Consider the following 23,304-nt stretch of genomic DNA (forward strand, 5'->3'; position numbering starts at 1 on the left):
GACAGTGCTGGCCTTGAGCCTCTTTTTCCCCCCCACTTTGGTGACTCTCAGGAGACCTGTGCCTTGATCCCTGCCTTCAAGAGAAAAGCACCTTGGCCCCTAGAGACCCTCAGAGAGAAATGTGCAGCTGTCCATTCTGCTATGGCCTCTTTCCATCCTCAGCCATCCCACCTTCTCCCTCCTTCCCTCCCTCCCTTCCCCCAGCCTATCCAGCTTACACCATCCTAGTCTATTCTGCTTTTTTTTTTTTTTTTGCCAGTCCTGGAGCTTGAACTCAGGTCCTGGACACTGTCCTTGGGCTTTTTCAAGGCCAACACCCCACCACTTGAGCCACAGCACCACTTCTAACGTTTTCTGTGTTTGTGGTCCTGAGGAAACGAATCCCGGGCTTTGTGCATGCTAGGCAAGCACGCTACCACTAGGCCACGCTCCTGGCCTTCCATTCTGCTTTTTAAGTGCCAGACTAACCTCGCCTGGCAATCTCTATCCTCCTCCCTTTGCCTCCCAAGATGACAGGTGTATGCAACGAGGCCTGGCGAGCTGCTGCCTTTTTAAAGGAGACCATTGATGGCTATGCCTGAGCCATGGGGGCCACAGAAGGAATGTGGACCTTGGGCCATCTGAGCGGGGCTGGCTATAACACCCAAGCCTCCTTGAATCAGGCCCTGGCTCCCCTGGGAATTTCACTGGGCACTTACCCTTCCGTGCTGGCAAGAAACTGCATTTCTGTGGGCACTGTGTGGAGCCCGTTTCTTCGCACAGCAGCTAGGAGGAGAGAGGGTATTAATGCAGTGGAGCAAGGGGAGGGGACAGGGAAAGCTTGTCCCCTTCCTCCTCCCTCCACCCCGTTTTCCTAGGTGCACACATATTCCAGGCAGGCTATAAGTGCAGACTGCCTGACTCCAGCAGGGCAATGTATCTAAGTCCAGCTGTAAACATTCCATGTGAGCCCAACAGAGAAGCCCCCACCTCCCTTGACCTCCGGGCTTTTGCATTCACCTCTGCCTCCTTGCTCAGATCCCATAAAACCCAGCTCCGGTCCTAGCTCAGACACACAGTCTCCAAGCCCATGGGAAGGCTGTGTCCCTCGATGCTGCACTATCTCAATAAACAGTCCTTGCCTGTGGAAGAACGAGTCCAGCTTGTTTCCTTCCTTTCTCCTCCATTTTCCTAACAGAAGAGTTCCCCTTCTCCTGCAGGTATGGGCCAAGGATGTCGTATCGTTCATTTAATCGAGAAATAAAATAGAGTAGGGAGGAGGCAAGGAAACAGGAAAGGGGATGAGAGGAGAGGGAGGAGAGAGAGGAGGAGGGAGGGAAAGACAGGGACCAGTGAGCTTTTTATGATATCATGATTTGGCTCAGCCATTATAACTCAGGGTACCTCAGTTTGGACATTAGAATTTGAATTTTTCTTTTGTTGGTTGTAGGACTTGAACTCAGGACCTTGGCACTGTCCCTGACAGCTTTGTACTCAAGGCCAGAGCTCTACCACTTTGAGCCAAGCACCACTTCAGTTTTCTGGTGGTTTATTGGAGATGAGAGTCTCATAGACTTTTGTGCCCAGGCTGGCTTTGAACCGAGATCCTCAGAACTCAGCCACCTGAGAAGCTAGAATTGCAGGTGTGAGCCACTGGCACCTGGCTAAGGTCCTATCTCTTAAATAGGCCGGAGGCATGACTACCTAGAAAGTGCAAAGCTCTGAATACAAACTCTATTATGCCCTAGAGAAGAAGAAAGAGACAAAGACAGAGAGGAAAGAGAGAGACAGATGAGACAGAGGGAGAGGGGAAGGATGGAAGGAAGGATGGAAGGACGGCAGGAAGGAAGGAAGGAAGGAAGGAAGGAAGGAAGGAAGGAAGGAAGGAAGGAAGGAGAAGCCAAGAATGAGCCAGGATTCTGTGAATATGGTTACTGTGGGCAAGAAAGACAAGGCCTCACCCAGCACTGGGAACTATTCCGACCTTCCTGCCAGGCCATGTTCTGCTCTGCCTGAGGCTGGCTCCGTTGGCCATGGCAGAGATATGAAGATAAAAGTCAAGTCTACACACACTGGGCCTGGGTCAGGCAAAGGACTTTGGGGCCCAGGAGTGGGAACACGTGTCCACTAGCAGCACACGAGGCCCCAGCCCGAGGCATGGAGGCAGGAAGCTGTTAATAGCATACCAATGGTGGGAGCAAAGTCACTCCCCAGGGGATGGTCTGACAGGAAGGACTCTGACCCAGTGACCCCGTGGCCCTCTCATCTCTGGCTCACTTTGGACCTTCTGCTGGGCTGGGACCACAGTGGTTCTAGTCCTTTAGGCACAACCTAGTGGGTGAGCTCTTAAGTGGGCACAGCAGAGTTGCCTGGGAGTCCAGAGGTCTGTTAGTGGCTGTGGAGTGGGCCTCAGTCGGGATTTGAGCAGTTCTATAGGTGATCAACTTGTGTTGTCTGGAGCCAGGGCAACTCCTCTGAAGTCCAGACAGGGAGCTGAAGCCTCCAGTGGCTACGCAGGCCCTGGATGGTCTGCTTTGTCCCCCAGTTTGTCCTGTGCACAGAACCTGGCTGCTCTCCACCTGCCCCGGAGAAACTGTGAAAGCCAGCAACAGTCGTGCATGTAGGGTTGACGGGAGCTAATTTTGAGGTGGGAGGTGAGTACGCTGTTTCTTTAGGCAGAATAGTACAAATGCAGAAATACTTTTTATCAGCATTAGGTTTCTAAGGACAACAAAAATAAAGCCAATAAAAAGATGCAATTGAAAAAAGCAAAGAAAAGGAAAGGAAAATCTCTTAAGGCAAATGCTCTTAACCCTTTCCCCTGGAGCTGCCCTGGGGTTCCTGGACCTCTGTGGCTTAGGAAAGCCCATAGCAACAGCTGAAAGAACAAAGTCTCCAGTCAGCCTTCCTGGCCATGGAAGTCATGCTGGGCTGGAGCTCCGAGCTGATACAATGTCTTCTTCAGAGAATCTCAACCTTTGCGTTTGCACTTGGATGAGGTGGGCATCATCTTACAGCAGCCTTGCAGAGCGAGGCAGGGATATTACCTTCCCTAGCCACCTGGAGAACCTGAGGCCCAGGGAGGCAGACATGGAGCTGGGTGCCGGTGGTCTACGCCTGTAATCCCAGCTACTCAGAAGGCTGAGACCTGAGGGTCAAGGTTTTAAACCAGACCAGGAAGACACATCCCCAAGACTCTGATCTCCAGCTAACCAGCAAAATGCTGGAAGTATGGGCATGGCTCAAATGATAGAGCATCAGTCTGAAGTGGAAAAGGCCAAACAAGTACTCAAGGCCTCCCCCACCCAAATAAGAGGAAGCAGTGGGCTAGTGGCAGAGTCCCACTGGTAGCCGGGACAGTTAATCCTTCAACTTATGGCTCTTTCCTGTCTCCAAGGCACCCATCTGACTCTCAGCAAGTCTGCTGATAAGAGTCCAACCTCCCAGCATGATTGAGAAGCTCCACAGCACACACATGGCCCTTCTGGAAGAGTTCTGAGGTCAAACTACCCCAGGGGGAGGTCAAAGGTCAAAGGTGCCTGCAGGAGGGGTCATGTGTGCTCATTTGTTTGCAGCCTGGGAGGTAAGAATGATCATCCCTGAAGGATATAGGAGAAAACTGAGGTTTGTTCACTGTCTTCTAGCACCATGTCTGCTGAACACCCGGTCTGTGCTGAGTGTGTTACAGGTGGATAAGACTGTCTCCGTGGCCATCATTTGTAGAGATGGGAAGGATTCATGGAGCCTTCCCGGGGCTTGGTGCCTACCACATAGATCTGTGGTGCAGATCACGCAGGAGGGAGCACACACCCCCCTCTCAGCTCTGAAAAGCCTAACAGTAGTTCTCACCCAATGGCCACCTACAGTCACTTGCCCTGCACTGGCTTTCCATCCCATGTGTCACTCGATCAACACAACAGTCAACACAACACAGGAGGTTTTGGTCTCAGCCTTTGGGTGAGAAGTCTCCCGAGTGTCCTGGCATAGTGCAGGAAGAGTGGAAGAGGAAAGCAATGCCTCACCCAGCCAAAGATTGCTTTGAGAACAGTGACATCTTGGGCCTGCTCACAGGCATGCACGGTGACTTTCTTTGGTTAGAAGAGGCAAATTGCATAGCTTGAGAAGTCAGGTGGGCCCCTCACTGGTAGAGAGATACAGGTCCTATCCCTGCTTTTAGCATCCTTATCCCAGGGACTCTCGTAGCTGTGGTGAGGACAGCGCCCTCGGAAGGTGAAGCCGATAATGAACGTATATAGGAAAAAATGGAAGAAGCGTCACAGAGCTGGGTAAGGGGATGGGGACTGTCCATGATAAGCAGCTCTGGGGTTTTGTTCAGTGAGGTCCTCCCTGCCCCAGTTCCGCTCCCTTCTGAGCCAGTCCACGTGGCCTAGCACTCATAAGCACAGGTTGTGAATTCAGACAAATTCTGCCATCATTCCATGTAGCTCTGGGCAAATGATTTTGCCTCTCTGAGCCTGTCCCTTCATCGGGAAAAGGACATTGTCTGCTGCCTGGTACAATGAAGAAGTTTAAACAAGCTAATTGATGTGAAAAAACTGAGCCATATGTCACACACAGTAGGTCTTCAGAAAATGACCCTCATATTAGCATCAATGTGTGACCACTAAAGGCGAACTTAAAACCCCAGGGAGACTCTGTGCCCCGCTTCTGTTCCACCAACTTGAACCTCCACATCCTACATCTTGTCTCATTCCAGGTCACCTACCCGAGCAAAGCACAGGCCCTGGGTGAAAAGTACATCTCTCTGCCCCAGAGTGAGCCTTGCCCTACGCCTCAGAGGCTGATCATTAACCAGCCCTCACTCTGATCCTGTGGCCTGCAAGTCAGGTGTCTGCCCCAGCCTTCCAGTCTCTCCTGCCTCCCTACACTCTGTAGTGCAGGGAAATGCGTCAGGGCTGTGGGTTACAACCACGCTGTGTGTCACATGGGCAGGAGACAGTGCTGAGCAGGTGCCCCAGAGTGGCCCTCAAAGCCGGAGGTGTTTACTTTGCTTATTTGTTAGAAAATCATCTACTAGCTACTACTATACAGTATGTCTTCCCTTCCACATGGAACAAGACGGGCCTCGTGGAGGCCCTGGCTCCGCTTCTGTACGAACAGCAGGATTCTGCATGTAGATGGTAAAACCGTTTAAAACCAAAGCAGAGGACCTCTTAAATCATTCTCGGTGGTACAGCTGGTGTCATGGCTCTGGAGCCAAATGATTGAGTTGGGCTCGATCATTTGCTGTGCGATCTGGGGACATAACTGGGATCTCCCTGCTGTCCTTCCCACAGTAGCCACTAGATTGTGTGTGTCTCATTTTCCATTTCTCATGCAACAATCCAAGTTGTTGCTCATACAGAGTGGGCACCATGACCTCTAGCACCACCACGATGGGCAGGATGGTTTGTTATGACGACCACGGCTTCAGGAGATCTGCTTGGACACGCTGGCTTGCTAATTCTGGTATCTTGTAAAAACAGTATGGCATCCTGTGTTAGCGCTGCCACCCTTTATTAGCTGTGGAGTTCACATCCCCTTCTCACACCCGGATGAGTGCAGCTAGCATCAAGTATTGCCATGTCATCTCTGCAGGCCTAATGGAGAGTGCTTGGGCGTCCATGAGTTAGACTGCAGGATGAGTGAACATTCACCTCACCTGCATAACCTCTCAGGGTACCCTTAGGAAAGGCTGGCCTGGCTCATGCCCTCCCCGGCAGTGCTCCAGCATTCCTATGCCTACATCCCCTAGTCTGCTGCCTCAGTTGCTGTGTTTGTACCAGTCTTGTTGGCGGAAAACTCATACTTTCCAGGGCATTCCGGTTGTGAATAGTGACACAGCATCTGCTCAAATGGTCGCAAGCAAGTTTAATGATCACACCTCTTTCATTGAGGGATAAAAGAGCGACATAGGTGCTGTCTGGCTCAATAAATGCCAAACCTTCCATGTCAAGGGGCTATAGACTGTCTTTCCTAATTCCCAGTGACAACTACTGGGTACAGTGCAGGTTCCTACCCCTCCGCAAGGGTGGAGCGGGCCCCAGGGCTTTCCCCCAGCTCACCTGCATTCTCCTCTCCCTGCCGGCCCGGGTCCTTCTGCAGCTCCTTCTGGCCAAAGAGACTCTTGAGGATGGCGCTGGCAATGGGCAGCATCATGGCGGTGGAGGCGGTGTTGCTCAGCCACATGGACAGGAAGGCGGTGGTGACCATCATTCCCAGGATGAGCCTGCAGACCCAGGAGGGTCAAGGTGAGGTCGGGAGGTCCTGGAGCCTCTGCTCCCAGCTTCCCATTCCCACCCATTTGACAGACTGAAAGTCGGGGTCCAGAGAAGGCTAGACCCCGGCAGAGCAGGGATCGGCAATCCGGGGGGTTTTAGGTCTAAGGAATCCTTGGCTCAATGGGTCTCCGTGGACTGATCCCGGGTGCCTGTGGGAAGAGCGTTCTGAAGGCTTTCCAAGCCTGAAGCCATCTCTGCCTCGTCTCCACACCCCTGACGGCACCTGTTTCAGAAACAAGTGGCTGGAGGACATCAAGACTCCTGCCATCTTGCCTGATGGCCTCCCTAGCCTTCTTCCTGTTCCCCTCCCACTCCACTTTGGCTCAGACTTCTGGATTTCCCACCAGAGACCAATATACCTAGACTCTTCCAGCCTTCATTTGCTCCATTCCCACCAACAAAATTTAGATTTCAGGGGCCTGGAACATAGCCTAGTGGTCGAGTGTTCACCTAGCATGCGTGAAGCCCTGGGTTTGATTCCTTGGTACCACATACACAGAAAAAGCCAGAAGTGGTGCTGTGGCTCAAGTGGCAGAGCATTAGCTTTGAGCAAAAAGTGTTTCAGGACAGTGTCCAAGCCCTGAGTTCAAGCCCCAGGACTGGCAAAAACAACAACAACAACAACAAAATTAGATTTCATTGTTTTTTTCTTCTTCTTCATATTGATTTTCTAATCGGCTGCCCTATCACATATGAAGAACTGCAGGTGTGGTTGGGCTGTCTCTGACATTCGAACTGCCACAAAGTCACGGGTCTTCCCAAGCCCACCTGCTGTTACTCAGGGGTGCGTTAAAGAAAGCTGTCTGAATTTTAATTATGGTCTAACATCTAAGTGTATCTAGAGATTGTATCTAGAGATTCCCTTCTTGAATACGTATTTGTTAAATACGTCATTTGAAATGGGAGGTAAAAATCAAGGTCAATAAATTCTTTAATTAAAAAAAAAGAAAGTTGTCTGCATAACTTCATTCTGAGAATGAAAGTCCAGGCCTGGGGGACAGCCACTGCCCCAAGACCTCAGGATAGCAGTCCCAACCCGTGGGGCCGGCCCAGCACGCCAGCTCTCTCCCCCAGGGGCTCTCATGGAGGATAATTGACGTCCCGAGGGGCTGTCACTGTCTGTGGCACCCAGGCATCCACTAACCTGGTTGGCTGGACTCCCACGAGTATGAGGACCTTAAGGGCAATTCTCCGGTGCAGGTTCCACTCCTCGATGGCGCTGGCCATGACCAGACCACTGAGGAAGAGGAAGTTGGTATCCAGGAAGTACTGCGAGCAGACTTGGTTGGAGGGCAGGATGCCCAGAAAGGGGAACAGGACGATGGGGAGCAGCGCCGTCACAGCCAGCGGCAGGGCCTCTGTGCACCAGTACACTGCCATGACCAGAACCACGAACAGGCAGCGGCCCTCCTGCAGACAACACGAGGATGCTGGCGTCAGAGTCTCAGAGAAGCAGTGGGAGAAATACTCCCATGGCTTAGATGTGTCTTCTGCCATACAGGCAAAAGTAAAAAGAATAGATTTGATCAGGGATCCCAGAAATGTCTAGTAGATCCGTGAGGAGGTGAGGGAGAGAACGAAGTCAATTCAGAATATGTTTAGGCCATCCCTGACTCATTGGCTTCCACCACTCCGGGGAGAGGACATGGCTCCCAGAGGGACCAGGGCTAAGACAGGAAACGGAGTCAGTGGGTAGTCTAAAGGCAGATACGTCAGCATCTCCTTGTTTGTGGGCTGCCTGTGTTTCTCTCTCCTCCATTCATGTATTCAAACCTAAGCGCGGTGGCAGTTGTAAGAGGCGGGACTTGAGGCCCAGAGGGTTTGGTTATCATCCATGAGATCAGCACCCTTATCAAAGAGACCCAGCCGCAGCGTGCCTTGAGTCAGAGCCAGCCTCTCACTAGGCACCAACCCCTCCAGAGCCTCCATCTTGAGCAATTAAGTGGCGTTTTGGAAGTTTGTGGTCCAACCACTTCCTGTTCTGTGGCATCTTGTCATCACAGCTCACGTGGACTAAGACTGTCCTGCAGCTCCCTTTGGCCCCAACCACCCGGTTCACACCTGAGATTCCTTCAGCTTCCTCTGGCATTAGACACAAGCTTGGCCAAGGAAACTCATATTCCAGGGAACTCACTGGCTGAGGACTGGTTCCTAGCCATGACATTTGGTTGTTTTTCTACGAGGGGAGCTGAGACATGTTAAATGCCATCTTCCCGAGGTCCCTACAAATGTAAGATCCTGTTAACAATCCCTTCACTCACATACCTGTGTCACAGCTCCCCTGAAGCTTCCCTGAAGTCCCTCGGGAGAACCCATAAAGACAGAAGCTCCTCGGAGATGCCAGCATTTTCCCAGGCTGAGCCTGGAGAACTGTTTGGCACCAGGAAGGAGAGGGGGATGGTTCTTGCTGCCTGACTCCCATACAAGTCTCTTGAGGACAGGTTTATTTCATTTTTTTGTATCCTTTGGGCCTAGTGCAGTGGCTGGTATTGTAAAGAGTTGGTATCAGCCAGTGGAGAAGAGATGGATGATGAATGGTGGATGGATGGATGGATGGATGGATGATGGATGGATAGAAAGAAGGATGGATGGATGGACAGAAGGATGGATGAATGGATGGATGGATGAAGGAATGAATGAATGGATATATTATGACCCGTATCCTTTCCTCAGCTACATGCTGCAGCTTCTGGATGTAAGGAGAGTAGATGTCACTTGCCCTCAGCGCACTGTCTGTGTGAGACAGGGCTGAAGGCACACCTGCCCACGGAAGGGCAGGCACGTCCAGTAGCTGATATGGCTCTAAATCCCCCTGGATTAAGTAACTTAGTTTAGGGGCCAAAGAGAGACAACCACAAGGAGAGATCTGGGGAAAATCTACTTGAACCACACTTCAAAGAATGAAAGCTTGTGCCGACTCCTAGGTCAGGCTCGCTAGTGTCCTGCAGTCCTGGCACTAGAAACAAGGTTGGAAGCAGTAAAGGAACTTTGCACACTCGCCCATTTTACTGGGCAGGAATTGGGGTGTGGAGGACATACAGTGGGTGGGAGACTCATGAATGGACTCAAATTAAAAATGTCAGGAGATAATATAGCTTCCCGCTAGTAACATTCTCAGGCTGGATCTTAGGAAGACAGCCAAGTAAAATGAGACCTGTATCCCAGCACTCGAGAAGCTGAGCAGGAGGATTGAGAGTGGCAGGCTAACTTGGTGACATAGCGAGATCTGTGTCGAAAAAAATCAAGAATGAAAAAAGAACCCGACTATAACTTGTGGACTCAAAGGGAAAATCAAGAGAGCCTAAACAGCTTTATGCCCATAACCGACAACATTCCAGGAAACAGAGTACCTGCTTGAAAACAAGTAAGTACTCAGCTATCAGGAAAAGATGCCCTTGAATATTTCCGCTTCTGTTAAAGAAACAGAATCAATCATTCAAAATCTCCTCACAAAGGAACTCCAGCTCTGCTGGCTTCACCTGAGGACGGAGGAGGAGATGTGGGAAGAGCAGGCTTCCTTCTGACGTGAGTAGGAAAGCAGAGGATTTTGGTCACCCCCTGGGGCCGCCCAGTCTCATTTCTGAAAGGAGACCTCATTTCAGTACAGAAGAAACTGCAGATTTTCACGATTTTTTCAAGTGCTTGAGGAAGCCATAGGACTGCAGGAATAAGAAAGGCACTCCCCCCTCTGGAAACGTATCATGGCAATAGTTGGGAAGAAAAAGGAAAAGCGCTGTTTCTAAACTTAGTCTCGTTGGGCTACAATCTATAAATGATAGAATAGCTCCATTGTAAAGGCCCAGTTCAAGGAGTTCTGACAGACTCACTGCCTGTATCCCAACCAAGACAGATGGGCATTTCCCTCATCCCAAGTATCTCCTATGTTCTCTCAGTCCAAACCCCACTCCTTACAAGGCACCCCCTTACACACACACACACACACACACACACACACACACTGTGCCTTCCATTACTGTCTTTGGACTCTGCATCAGTGGAACACACAAGCTGGACGTTCAGTATGGTGGTCTTCCTCGGGTGTTCGTGGCATGCATTACCTATCCTTTTATTGCTGAGTATGTTCCAGGCTGTAGCTACTTGATAACTGGACACTTGGATGCTTTCTAGTCTGGAGCTATGGTGGGTGAAACCTGTCTGTATGAGCTGCTGTAGTACTTATGCTTTCGGGGGGCCCCTCTGCTCAGTGCATTCATCTATGCACTACATACACGGGACAAGGCACCTCCTTATGCTCTGCTCCTAAGGGTAGCCTTTCAAAGGGCCTGAGTATAAGCCTGCATTCTCCTCCTCTCCTCTTCCCTCCTCCTCTCTCTCATTTCTGCCTTCCAGATCCCTCCACCTCTCTCTTTTCTGGTCAGGATGCAACCTGCCTCAGCCCTCTGTGGGCTGTGGTGGGCTGAGGCAATGGCAGGAACCGAATGTGAACCCTTGGCACACCCCAGGCTTTGGCAGCAAGCGGGTTAAGAGTGCGTTTCATTACCTTGCAGCTCAGGGGTTGGACCAGCGCCAGATGACCCCAAATAGCTCTCTGGCCCAGCCAAGCTTTCCGTCGGCAAATGGATTCAGATTTGCCAGTGTGATGCCAGGCATCTGGGTGGCCCTTCACCTGCTCTCTGTTCTGCTGAGCCTGGATGGTGGGGCCGAGTTCCAAAGAACAGAGGTCTTCCAGGAGGTTTAAGTGGGGGTGAGGGGTGGCAGAGCGGAGGGCTGGCTCCACAGTGCCATGCCAGGGATCTGCTTGCTGAATTAAGAAGAGACTCACATCAGGCACTGTATTCAAGGTCCACTGCTGGGAAGACAACGTGAGTGAAAGAAGCACTGGTGGGAGAGAAGTCCACCATTCCCCCACGTCTGCTCTGACCTTCAGCAGTGCCGGCCTGCACATCCCAGCAGCACTGGGGGTCGGTGTCTGGGTCCAGTAGGGAAGGCTGGGGACAGATGTGAAGGGAGGGTGTCCCTCCCTCGGGGACAAGGGGCTGCTCAGCTCCTCTGTACACCACCACTGAGAGTGTGAGCCCCTCCCTGCTCCATCTGGATTTTCCAAGAGGAAAACCCTTTCTGTGCAATCTCATCATTTAACCACTGTGTCATGAAAAGGACAAATAAAAACAATCACATTTGCAAGTGGCATCCATCTCATAGTCATTAGCTATGACCTCTCACCAAGAGGTGTGCCCTCTCGACGACATGCTTTTAGCTGGTGGGGAGATGATACTTTGGGTAAGTAAGGCCTGCTTTCTGTAAACGCGTGTTGACAGTACCCCTGGTACCCTGGGTTAAAAGGCTTTGCTCCCTTAAAAAAATTCCCATTTTGTAGGTGTGAAGACTGAGGCCTGGAGGGGTGGAGTGGAGTCTTCAGGACCATGGAGAGTTCAGGGGATGCCATGCCATTCCCCCCCACACGCACCCAGCTCCCAGTCCTGGCAAGGTGGAGGAGAGCACAGGTGGAATCCATGTTTTTACTCCACCCCACAGCACGACCCTTCCGCCTCTGCCTCTGGGCCTCTTCCTCGGTGACCTCTCCTGAGGTGTAGGCTTCGAGTTTGCAAAACCGGGCTAAGGTATGTGGTGTCATGTGGTCCTCAGCACTGGTCTTTGAATTTTAACTTCTGGAGTTCAGAGGTTGAAGGAGGCATCTGACCTCACAGATGGGCTTTCTGGGTTCCTTGGGGTAAGCAGATCGCTCTGGCCTTTGTTCTGTCCCCGGGCTCTGCTCTGTCTCACAGAGGGGTCCAGGGCTCCAGGCAAATCTTTCCCCGCTTCCTTTTCTTGCAGATTCCCTCTATCAGCTGAAGTCAGATGACTCAGCCCAACCCTCCAGAGGAGCAAGAGCCCAAGACTAGGCTCAAAGATAGCTCGGCCTAAGAAACCAGGTACTATATGCAAATCTGCCTTGGATGACCCCAGTGGCAGAGGAGGCCAGAGTGGGGAAGAGCTTGGTGTGGATGTGGCAGTGGCGGATGTGGACAGCAATCAATTGTCCTAGAGGAAAAGAATAGCCAGGGAAGCTCTGGAGCCGGACCCTCCAAATACAGTGACTATTTACACGTAAATTAATTAAAATCAACTGAAATTTATAATTCCTGCTTCTGCATCTTACTGGCTACATAGGACTGGTTTCTACCATTTGGGGAAGAGCAGGTATAGAATATTTCTACCACCACAGACAGTTCTGCTTGGGAAGGAAGCCTGAGCACAGCAGGTTTGCTGTGTTCCTGAGACAAGATACAGAGCCCACATCTGAGTTTGTTCCTCTGTAAATGGGGGTTCATCACCTTGGGGTACCTACATCCCAGAGGGTCCCACTTGGACATTTGTGAAAGCATTTTGAAAGTATACTGGGTGGGGAGAATTGTCTTAGGGTTGAAATTATGAATATTTTCAAATTCATTCATTGTTTCCGAACTTCTATAGCAAATATAGGTAATTGTAGAAAGAATAATTCTTGGCACACAAAGTTAATAACACTGGTAAAACTCTTAAGAGTTTCTTTTAGAGAGTAAATTATTTAATTATTATACTTGGAAATTGGACTTCCCTGGAACATTCTTGAAGTTTATTTTCCCTGGTTATCTGAGATGTTTGATGTAACCTTCAAGGTTTATTAGCGTGGCTCTGACACATCTCAATGTTGATGAATTTGGAAGTTTTCTTCCTGAGAGACAATCTTCTCTTTCAGTGTGTGTGTGTGTGTGTGTGCGCACGTGTGTGTGTGTGTGTGTGCACGTGTGTGTGCATGCGTGCCAATACTAGGGCTTAAACTCAGGACATGGGTGTTTTCTGCTTTAGGCTGGTACTTTACTAATTGAGCCTCATCTCTATATCAGATTCTTTTTTTTTTTTTTTTTGGCCTGAGGCTTGAACTCAGGGCCTGAGCACTGTCCTTGGGCTGCCACTTGAGCCACAGCTCCACTCCTGGCTTTTTCTATGTATGTGGTACCAAGGAATTGAACCTGGGTCTTCATATATGCCAGGCAAACACTCTACCACTAGCCCAAACTCCTGACCCGTCTAAATCAGATTTTTCCTGGTTAATTGGAGATAAAGAGTCTCATGGACTTTCCTGCCCATGCTGTCTTGGAGTCCTTGGAGTGGTTTTCTTCTGTTAAAGATTCTAGTATTGTTTCCTGTCTTGTTTCATTTTGTTCTTTAAGAGCACCAAGATGCATGCAGATGTTGGACGTCTGCTGTCTTCCATATTAATCCTTCTCCTTCTTCTCCCCTTCCTCTTCTCCACGCAGTTTTGCTGGAGCATCTGTAGCTTGCACACCAGGCCCCCGGGTATGATTTGGCCATGTCCCCATTTCACTGCTTCTGACACAGCTTTTGTAACAGGACAGCTTTGGTTTTTTTCCTTCCTAAGCTTTGTGTTCTATCGCCTCTGCTTCTTAATGCACCGTCTTTGAACCCTTTTGTTTCTTATTTAGAGATTTGTTTCAGGAGGGCCAGCATTTCCCCTTTTCTATATCTTACAGACAATTTCTTTCTTTCTTTTTTTTTTTTGTGGATCATGAGGCTTGAACTCAGCCTGGGCGCTGTCCCTGAGCTCTTCAGCTCAAGGCTACCACCCTACCCTTGAGCCAAGCCCCACTTCCCATTTTCTAGAGGTTAATTGGAGCTAAGAGTCTCAGGTCCTTTTGTGCCCAGGCTGGCTTTGAACCTTGATCCTCAGATCTCAGCCTCCTGAGTAGCTAGGATGACAGGCGTGAGCCACCGCGCCTGGCTTTACAGACAAGTTTCGATTTAACAATGTCTCCCACATTAGAAAGCAGCTTTCCCAGTGTGTGTTCTTTGCTTTCTTCCTGTTCCTCACCCTTCCTCCTCCTGTAGCTCACACATGGGCTGCTTTCTGCAGTATTGTGTCCATTCCTTGAAGACCAGTTCTTGGCTGGAGGAAAGGGTGGGGCTGGAGCCAGAGCCACTGAGGTCAGATTCTCACTGTATCGTTCTTGGGGACTTTTGCATTACCATGGCCCCAGACCGCTTCCCTTGAGACAGGATGGAGCCTAACCTAGACCCAAGAAGGTCTGCATCGTGTCTTTACTATTCACGCCTAGAACCACGGCAGCCCCAGTCCTCATCACTGCCCTGCAAGCATTTCCTTCCCACTCACTTCTCCAGCATTCTGCTTCCTGCCAGGGGCTTTGAGCCTCCTCAGACAGTTGGCTTGGACCCTGAACCGTCCCATCCACCTCAGGCATCCGCCAGCTCCTTACGATGGTGCCAGAGGTGTCTGGGCTTTTCCCTCACAGCACCAAACATAGCCTTTCAGGGCTCCATTCTCACTGGTGAGAAAGGTAAGGAGCTAGAACCCGCCCTGTTCTACCACTGAAGCCTGACCCCACCCCGGGAAGGCTGTCATTTCACATCACAAGTCTTTCCCTTTCTCCTGTCTGTGTCACGGCGGAAAGTGAGGGTTGTGGGATCAGGCAAGGGGGATCAGACACCCACGTCCTTCACAGCCTGGCTCTTGAACCTGGACTGTTAGCCACCCACCTTCTGCCCCAGCTCCTCCTCAGCCACAGACTCGTAAGAGCAACGCCTGTCGTGGAGAGAGTCATTTAACATAGGATAAGCAGGCACCAGAGAGTGCAACCCGGGAGCTCTGACTAAAGGAACAGGTGTGAAGGGCACGAGGATGAGGGCATGCACCAATGAGACTTATCACCCACATGGCACATGGAAATCTAAACTTTAACTATCTTGTGTCCTTCGGTCTCCGAATGTAAAGGCCAGGATGTGCCTGGGACCCTTTGATCCTGGGCCCCCAGCAGGAGGACTTTGTCCCAGGGGACACAGCCAGTCGTGTCAATGTCAACAGTGTGGATGTTGGGACATGTGGGTATAGTGATCCGAGTACAGTGGAGGACAGGGTTGCCCAGAGAAGGAAAGTGGCTCACCTGAGGTTGCACAGCAAGTTGGAAGCGACGACCCAAGCTAAGAGCCTGTGCTGTCTCATTTCTCTGAGGGACCAGGGCCCCTGGAGCACTATCTGTAGCGAGGTTGGGAGCAGATTGGCACCAGGGGAGGCAAGGACTGCCCCTGGCGGGTGGCTCTGCCTCCATCCGCTCTGTGGTGCCAGGGTGGGTGTGGGGACTGGGCACAGCCCCTGACCCAGCTGTACTTATGCCAACCTACTCCAGACAGCCTCTCCAAGGCCTACCACAGGAAGCTTCTAATCCTTCCCTTAAAAACCCCAGCACCTCAGGCTCAGCCAGTACACCACCTCGAGGATTAAAGTCTGCAGATGGAACACTCTGGAAAGTGTGGTGTCAGGTGGTTAATTTTTGAGCTGGGGAGTGACTTCCAGGCAACCCCAGGCAGCTTTCTCCTGCCGCCCCAAACCGGCTGCTCTGCTAGAGAAGAGAAAAGAGGAGAGAGAAGCCACCCCTTCTCCAGGGCCCAAGTGCAGAAGCTCTTGGGACGCTGTGACCCCCTCCCCTGCCAGCTCCCCAGGCTGCAGCAGGCTTTGTCCGGGCACTGGCCACTGACCAGGCTCTTGGCAGGAGCTAGAAGCCCTGTGCCAGGCAGAGAGCTGGCAGCCAGCCCTTCAGCGAGAAGGATGGGACCAGCTGCCCATTACAACGCCTCAGGAGGAAGCTGTCTCCCCAGAAGTCGGTGGCCTCATAGCCGCCCATGAGGCCCTAGGCCTGGCACTCAGCAAGGCAGCCTGAACCTCACTGTGTCTTCTTCTGGCCCAGGCCCAGGCCCAGCCCCCTCAGGCCCTCTCCCACCGGAGGGTGAGCAGGGCTGAGGTTAGCCTCCCATTCACTGGCGGGAAAGACTCTGCTGACCCAAGAAACCACTTTGGGCACCCAAGGGAACTGGTCAAGGCAGGCCACAGCCTGATTCTCATGGGCCCTAGGTTTCAGTTGGCAGCTAGGGGTCCTGGTGTCTGTGTCCGTTTGGACTTGAGGAGGGGGGAAGAGAGGCGGCCCCAGGAGACCTCTGTGCTCAGCCACCCTCCCCTTGCCCCACGGAATGCAAGGTTAGACTCCTGAACTCATTAGCAGATGTACTGACAAGGGCTTGGGCCCTTTGGGTAATAGGGCTCCCGGGGCCTGGGCAATCACTCAGGAGCTGTGGGCGGAGGGAAGGGCCCCGGCGCCCCTGCAGCCTCACTTGGCGGCAGGAGAGAGCACGCTCTGGAAAAGCAGCTGATTCACTGTGCAACCTTGAGCAGCTCCTCTCCCGTTCCTCATCTTCATCCCCTCAGCACTGCCAACCTCCCACACCTGGAGATCTGGCCACGCAGGAGGCCTTCCTCAGGCTAGAGTGGGTTCTGCCCAAAGGTATTGGGTGAGCTGAGCTTCTAGACTCTTTGGTTCCATGACCAGGGGATCAGGGGGTCATTCTCCTAGGAAGCAATGCTGTCTGTTCCGTAACCACCCACCACATTCCTACCTCAGGACCTTTGCACCTGCCATCCTCTCTGCCTAGAATGCTCTCCCTCTATAGATGCTCTGGCCTCGTTTTCCTTCACCTTCTTCAGATCTTTGTCCAACTCTCGCCTCCTTCAGGCTTCTCCTGTCCAAGGAGAACATCCAGGCTCCAAGCTTCCAGGCTCTACTCTTGACTCGTCGTCCTTTCTTTCTTTCTTTTTTTTCCTTTTTCTTTTTTGGTTGGTCATGGGACTTGAACTCTAGGCCTGGATCCTGTTCCTGAGCTCTTCAGCTCAAGGCTACCGCTCTACTCCTTGAGCCACAGTGCCACTTCCCAGTTTTCTGGGAGTTAATTGGAGATAAGAGTCTCACAGGCTTTCGTGCCCAGGCTGGCTTTGAGCTGCGATCCTCAGCTCTCAGCCTCTTGGGTAGCTAGGATTCCAGGTGTGAGGCACCAGTGCCCGGCTTCACCATCCTTTCTCTGCTTAGTCCTCCACAGCACGTGGTGTGGCTTGGCACACTGCAGGTCACATCTGGCCGTCTGCTCATGCACTCTCCCCATCAGGACATGGTTGTGTGCCAGACGAGGACAAGGCAGGATGGGGCCTAGCTAGTGCCATCCTCACCCCGGCCCCACCCCATCACTTCCCAGCCCTGGGGACTCACACCACACCCTGTGCTTCAGCTCCTTCTCGTGCACGTGTGGTGTGTGGACACGTCCCCAATGGGTTGGGATGGGCCAGCACTTGAACCTGAGTGCTTATAAGCCCCTGCCCTTAGGAAGGCTGGAGGAGGGGAGACACTAGCTTGGTTTTTGGGGTCTCCTGGGTTCAGCCCAGGTTCCTGCAGCCTCCTCACGGCCAGCAATGTCCCTTGGGGGTGGTACCATAGTTGACAAGTCTCTCAGGCCAGCAAGCAGGTGGGTCAGGTCTTCACAGGAGAGCCGAGCAAAGGGACAGAGAAGGGACCCTGCCAGGCAGGCTGCAAGGCATGCTGGTCCATGGCTTTACCCAGTGGGGACCAGTGTTCCTTGTCTAGTGAAATTCAGGCAAGTGGAGCAGTCAGGGTGCCTGGCTCCATCTTGCTGTGTGTACATCAGACCCGTTCCTGCTTTCCTGCACAGCATGCTGCTGTGCCCTCCTTTCATACAAGGAAGGTGAGGAGAACAGCCCAGAGGAGGCAGGGCCTTGTGCAGCTCCTTCCCAGGCCCCTGACGCCTCGGGGCTGCAGAGTCGTCTGGGCACTTGTGTGCAGCTCACTCTGGGCCCAGCTAGAGTGCTGGCATTGAGTCTTTGGGTCTGGGGTGTCCAATCCTGCAACCCAGTGCAAAGGGCAGAGTCCTGCAGAGCTGGGTCAGGAAACACAATCTCGCTCCCCGCTGGTCACCGGCTGTTTACACACCTGGCTGGAGTGGGGAAGTGGAAAGTTGGCCTGGCCTCAGAGGACCCCATCTGAGGCTGGGGGTCTGTGTGCCCACCTGGCAGAGAGAGCTCCTGGGGACCTCAGCTGGGAAAGTCCGTACATGCACCTCCAGGCCTCAGTCTTCCCCAGGGATCGGGATGCAGTTGGGGGTTTTTAGCAAGCACATGTGTTCTGAAATCAAAACCTCCCTTCAATTCCAAGTTCGATCATTCACTCACATCCATTTTGGCTGTGGTAAACATCATGAAGATCATAAAGCAGATGAGGAAAGCAAGTCTTGCAAAGGAGTCATCAATCCAAGGGGACAACTAGGAGGAGGTGACACTGGAGCTAAGACTTCAAAGACTAATGTGACAGGCCAGGGGGTCAGCAAGTGCGAAGGCCCTGAAGGAGGAGCAATCTGGGCAGGTCTGAAGAGGCAAAAGAACCATGAAGCTGGAGCGTAAGGAGAAGAGTGGACAGCAGAACCACTGCACTGATCCTGCTTTGTAGCTTCTGTACCTGACGCCCTGGAGGGGGCCTGTCTCCCAGGGGTCTCCAGATCCTACAGATAATCGCATGCAAGCCAGGAAGCAACCCTTTCATAGACAAACCAACCAAACTACCCTCCACACCCCTACCACCTATTACACAAGACTCCTCACTACAGGCCACCTTCTATCAGCCCCAGTCACCGCCCGTGGGGACCAGCCACCCGCAGCCTTTCGCCTTACAGCTTGCTGACTGGCTCTGCTCCATCTGCAGGGAGGCAGGCAGGAGAACCCCAGGAAGAAAGCAAAGGCAGAGAAGAGAATGGGAACAGAAGGCTTTTTTTTTTTCTCATTTCCCTCTTGGATGGGCCTAACCCACCTTGGGCTAAAGGGAGACCTTTGAGGTTCAAACTAACGTGAATAAAACGAGGCTTGCAGACATCTGGAGAATGTGCTTCAGACAGAAGGGTACAGGTGCAAAGGGCCTGGGGTGAGAGCCAGCTTAAAGGAACCACCAGGAGGCCAGAGTGGTAGGAACCGAGGGGGGCTGGAGATGGGGTCAGCAAAGCAGCCTGCACAGCCCAGACCCTTGCTGAGGGTCTGCAGTACTCTGACTAGAAATTCATAGACTTGGAGGTGGAGCTGTGGCTCCAGTGTCGAGTGCAAGCCTTGAGAGTGTGAGGACCTGAGTTCAAGCACTGGCACCTAAACAAAGGGGAAAGAAGAACGTGAACTTGACCTCTGCCCTCTCAGCTCTCATGCAGAAGTCTGGCATCTGAGTTGAAATGAAATGTCACAAGAATAAGCTGTCATGGAGTAGATTGCTGCCACGGGCTTGGTGGGGGGGGAGCGGGGTGCCTCAATGCATAAGGGGAAGTGGGGGGGCTGGCATCCACCGCTGCTCAACCCACACCACAAGACTCAGACACCTCGGCTCCTCCTGGGCCAGCCAGACGGATGGCCACCTTCTGATGTGTGACATGGGCCACGCAGTGGTGGCGCTGGTGGCAACTGGAAGCCCTGGAGCCGGGCCCTTGCCAGGTACCTCCAGTGCGAAGCCCATCTCAAGCCTGTCTTATCCCCAGGTGCCATGAGGCAACGCTGTGATGGGGCCCATTCTCCAGATGAGAAAGTGAAGGCTCAGAACTGACTGTCTCGACTCAACCCTTCCCACGGGGCTACCACCATCTCCACTCCCAAATCAGCGCCAAACACTCCTCCATGAAAAATCAGTCAGCAGAGCTTAGATTGCCAAGGAACCCAAGCTTTCTTTTTCTTTTTGGTAGTTCTGGGGTTTGAGCTCTGAACTTATTAGGCTGGCGTTCTCCCACTGAGCCACATCTCCAGCCCTCCTTTTTGCTGGTTACTTTAAGGACAGAGTCCGCATTCGTCCCTCGTGGACTGGGATACGCCTGCTCCAGGCTTCTTCTCGTTGCCAGGATCACAGACACACATCACTACATGCAGGACAGAGTTCCTAAAGCTTTTCTTCTTGCCAACCTCTGCTTTCCATGCAGCCTGGAACTTCTCTCTCCATGCTGGCCTCAAACTACAATCCTCGGGATGTCAGACTCGCAGGCAGTTAGGATTACAGGCAATTGTCACTGCACCTGGCTAGAAACAACTTTGGTCCTTTGCACATAGAAACATCCTGCCAGAAAAGATTGTGAACAGTTCTACTTTTCTTAGAGGAAGAGCGATTCAGAGAGGTAAAGACAGGCTTCCTGAATCACACAGCAGAGCAGGGCCCAGAACAGAGATGAATCTCTATCTGAAGGAGGCCACAGCCAGGAGCTATGGTAGCAAGCCAGGCCACCCCTGAACAATGAGCCATTGGTGCCTCAGAATTCAGGGCAGGAGGAGGTACTTACCCAAGCCCCGCCCAGAAGGGCCAATGTGGACTCTGCCACGCTCATTTCCCAGTGCTACTGTGGTAAGTGGGATTGCTTAAAACCACACGGGAGCATTCACAACACAGGGACGGGGGCCGGAGGTCAGACGTTCTTTTGTTTGGTTTTATTGAGACAGTCTTGTTCTGTAGCCCAGGTTGGCCTTGAACTCTTGATCTCCCTGCCTCTGTCTCCCAAGTGCTGGAGCACACATTACCATGCCCTGCCTGCAATCCTTTCCAGCGGGTCGCAATCAAGGTGCTGGCTGCGCTGGATCCTCCCAGAGGCTCGAGAGAGGCCCCCTCCTGGTCCGCACTAGCCAGCCTCACAGCCCAGGGCACCCAGCTGTGAATCAGGTGGCCGGCATTCAGGGACTGCCTGCCCTACCATCACCATTTGTCATGGGGCCCCCCCTCACTTTACAGAGGGGGGAAAGCAGGCAGCCAGGACTGACAACCAGTCTCGCACATGCCCAGCCAAGGACGAGGCCAGGCTGTGGTGGAAAGGCCTTTCCCACCTCTACCCAGGACAAGTCCTGCTCCCTCCTGCCTTCCCTTCTGAACCAGGGCTTGGAGGTTCAAGCTCGTCCTTCTTGTCTTCCTTATCCGTTGTGAGTTTTTGTCTATTACTCACGATTCTGGTTCTTCAAACACAATACCCCCCACAAAGAAAATCCCTTTAAAGTCTGTGCGTTTAAGGATTTTTTTTTGAGGGAGTGGGGCATGCATGTAAAACACCTTGAATAACAGTAATGGAATTCAGTAAATAATACTGAGTTAGGGGCTCTCGCCTGCTGGTGTGGGTGAAATTTGAATGATCAGATCTGGTTGGATCTCCATTTTGGAGCTCAGGGACAGATTTCCTGTCTTGGGGTTCTCTGGAATTCTCTAGGGTTCCAAGAGACCACATAGGCAAGGGCTGGCCAGAGCCCTAGCAGGTCAACCCATGAAGCTGGACTCCAAGTACATCACCCCCTCCACCAGAGCTGTGAGGTCTGGGGCCATCATGGAGCCTTGATCAGAGACAACATCCTTAGTTCCAGATCACTGCCCACATAACAGGTGCCAGGCCTTGCCAGCTTCTTCCCTGATCTGAGCTGTGATTCCTAGGAATCCCCCAGGGAGATCAGCCACCCAGGACAGTGAATGACGCAAAGAGCTTGGAAGGTACAGGCTGTGGGTTCTGGTCTGGGACCCGCTGTGTGACCTTGGGCAAGTCACCTACTGAACTGCCATGTCCTCACTTGTCCAGTAAGGATACAAAGAGCAGCCACTTGGTTTCTGTGGACATCATAAGAGAGCAGGGCTGGAGAAGCCTGGTTCCAGCCTGGTGCCAGGCACTGAGGAAGACCCTTCCTATGAAGGGACCCAACGCAGGGTGGCACACTCTTGCTGTGCTCCTTGGGGCTCCTCTGGTGCTACTGAAGTTTTAGTTTTACACCCTTCCCAGACCCTTGAGAATTTTGTCTTTGCGAACTTGAATTCTCTCCCTTCAAGAGCCATAGGGAAGGAGCTGCTTCCCGCCAAAGGACATGTGGATCTGCTCCTGGGCTCCAAGTCTCACCAGATGGTGGAGCAGAGAGCAGAGGCAGAGGCAGGATGGGTAGAGCCTCTGTGTGACCCCTCTCCTACCCCAGAGCTCTACCACCTAGGGCCACGGCACCGTCTATCCTCCACCAGGCAGCTTGCCCCAGCTTCACCGTCTCTCCAGCAGTCCCTCACACTTGGCCCTCAGAAACAGGGCATTTATTGCCCTATTTTAAAGACAAGGAAGGAAGACTTGGAGAAGTCAGCAAATCCATCTGGGATAGGCTAAGGTGACCTGATCCATATTCTATCATTTATTCGTTCCTGGTCATGATGGGAGTCTGATGGCTTGCATGAATCAATACTAATGAAGCAGCTCCCCAAAGCATGGTGGGGAATGGAGAGAAGGAAAGAAGAAATAATGAACTTGGGGCTGGAGGCATGGATCAGAGCACCAGTCATTGAGCAAAAGCATCAGGTACCAAGTGTGTGTGCTGCTCTTAGACCAGAACAACACAAAAGAAAAAGAGAAGCTGCTCATGTGTTAGGAGGGCCCCTTCCTCCACACAGCAACCCTTGGTCTCAGCTGCTCCGCACACCACTAAGTGACACCCTCTCTTTACTTTTATGGCTAATGCTTCACTAGTACCAAGGGCAGTAGAGGAACTTCCTGGACTAGGAGACTTGGTCTCACGAGTCTCCCCACGTGCAAGGGGGTCAGGGCAGAGGTGAGAGACCCCCCTGAGGTCGACAGGCAGCCATCATCATCATCACCATCATCATGACTCTTGAATGGACCTAGAGGCCAACGGCTAGCTCTGGGGAAGTCTGCAGACAGGAGGCCCACCCCACACTTCAAGTCCTCTGCGCCTCGCTTTTCACCTCTGAAAAATGGGGTGCCTTGTAGAGGGGATCCACCCAAGACGAAGACTCCCTGGGGTGGGGGCTCACCAGATCCTGGCCGCCCCCTCGGGTCTGCGAGGTCCCGCAGGTGAGCCCGGCCCTGCCGGCCTGGCGGCCTCTGCCTCATCGCAGTCACCACGCCGTGGGCTGACACTGTCCGCCCCGACTTTTAGGCAGTTACAAGCCCCCGTCCCCGAGGCCAGGGGAAACTGGTTACGTGGAGGCGCGGGCGCCCGGCTCAGGGCTGCGGACGTGGGAGGGGCGGGAGGCGGGCGGCGGCGGGAGAGGGCGGGGGACCGCGCGGCCGTTACCTTGGGTGGCAGCGCGAAGACCAGGGGCAGCAGCACGAGCGGCACCAGCACCAGCAGCAGCAGCTGCCGCGCGCTCCAGGCCTTCTGGGCCAGCGCCACCAGCGCCGCCATCCTCCGCGA

General features: G+C 52.7%; 1 protein-coding gene across 5 annotated transcripts in view; it reads right to left on the minus strand.

Annotated features, from left to right (window-relative positions):
- The window catches only part of Slc13a3 (solute carrier family 13 member 3), a 47,310-nt gene extending 24,006 nt beyond the window's left edge, over positions 1-23,304 (minus strand). For 4 of the 5 annotated variants that reach the window (XM_090352467.1, XM_090352468.1, XM_090352466.1 and 1 more), the window contains exons 1-4: positions 23,185-23,304; positions 7,405-7,670; positions 6,045-6,208; positions 699-765 (exon numbers count right to left, since the gene is read on the minus strand). In XM_090352467.1, the coding sequence (XP_090208593.1) occupies positions 699-765; positions 6,045-6,208; positions 7,405-7,670; positions 23,185-23,295 (608 nt within the window). In that variant the 5' untranslated portion in view covers positions 23,296-23,304. Of the gene's footprint in view, positions 1-698; positions 766-6,044; positions 6,209-7,404; positions 7,671-22,921; positions 22,941-23,184 lie in introns of those variants that run through there. The other variant, XM_090352469.1, reaches the window with a different exon arrangement.

The sequence above is a fragment of the Megascapheus bottae genome, chromosome 18, assembly GCF_031878675.1.
Source record: "Megascapheus bottae isolate mThoBot1 chromosome 18, mThoBot2.hap1, whole genome shotgun sequence".
Classification (NCBI taxonomy): domain Eukaryota; kingdom Metazoa; phylum Chordata; class Mammalia; order Rodentia; family Geomyidae; genus Megascapheus; species Megascapheus bottae.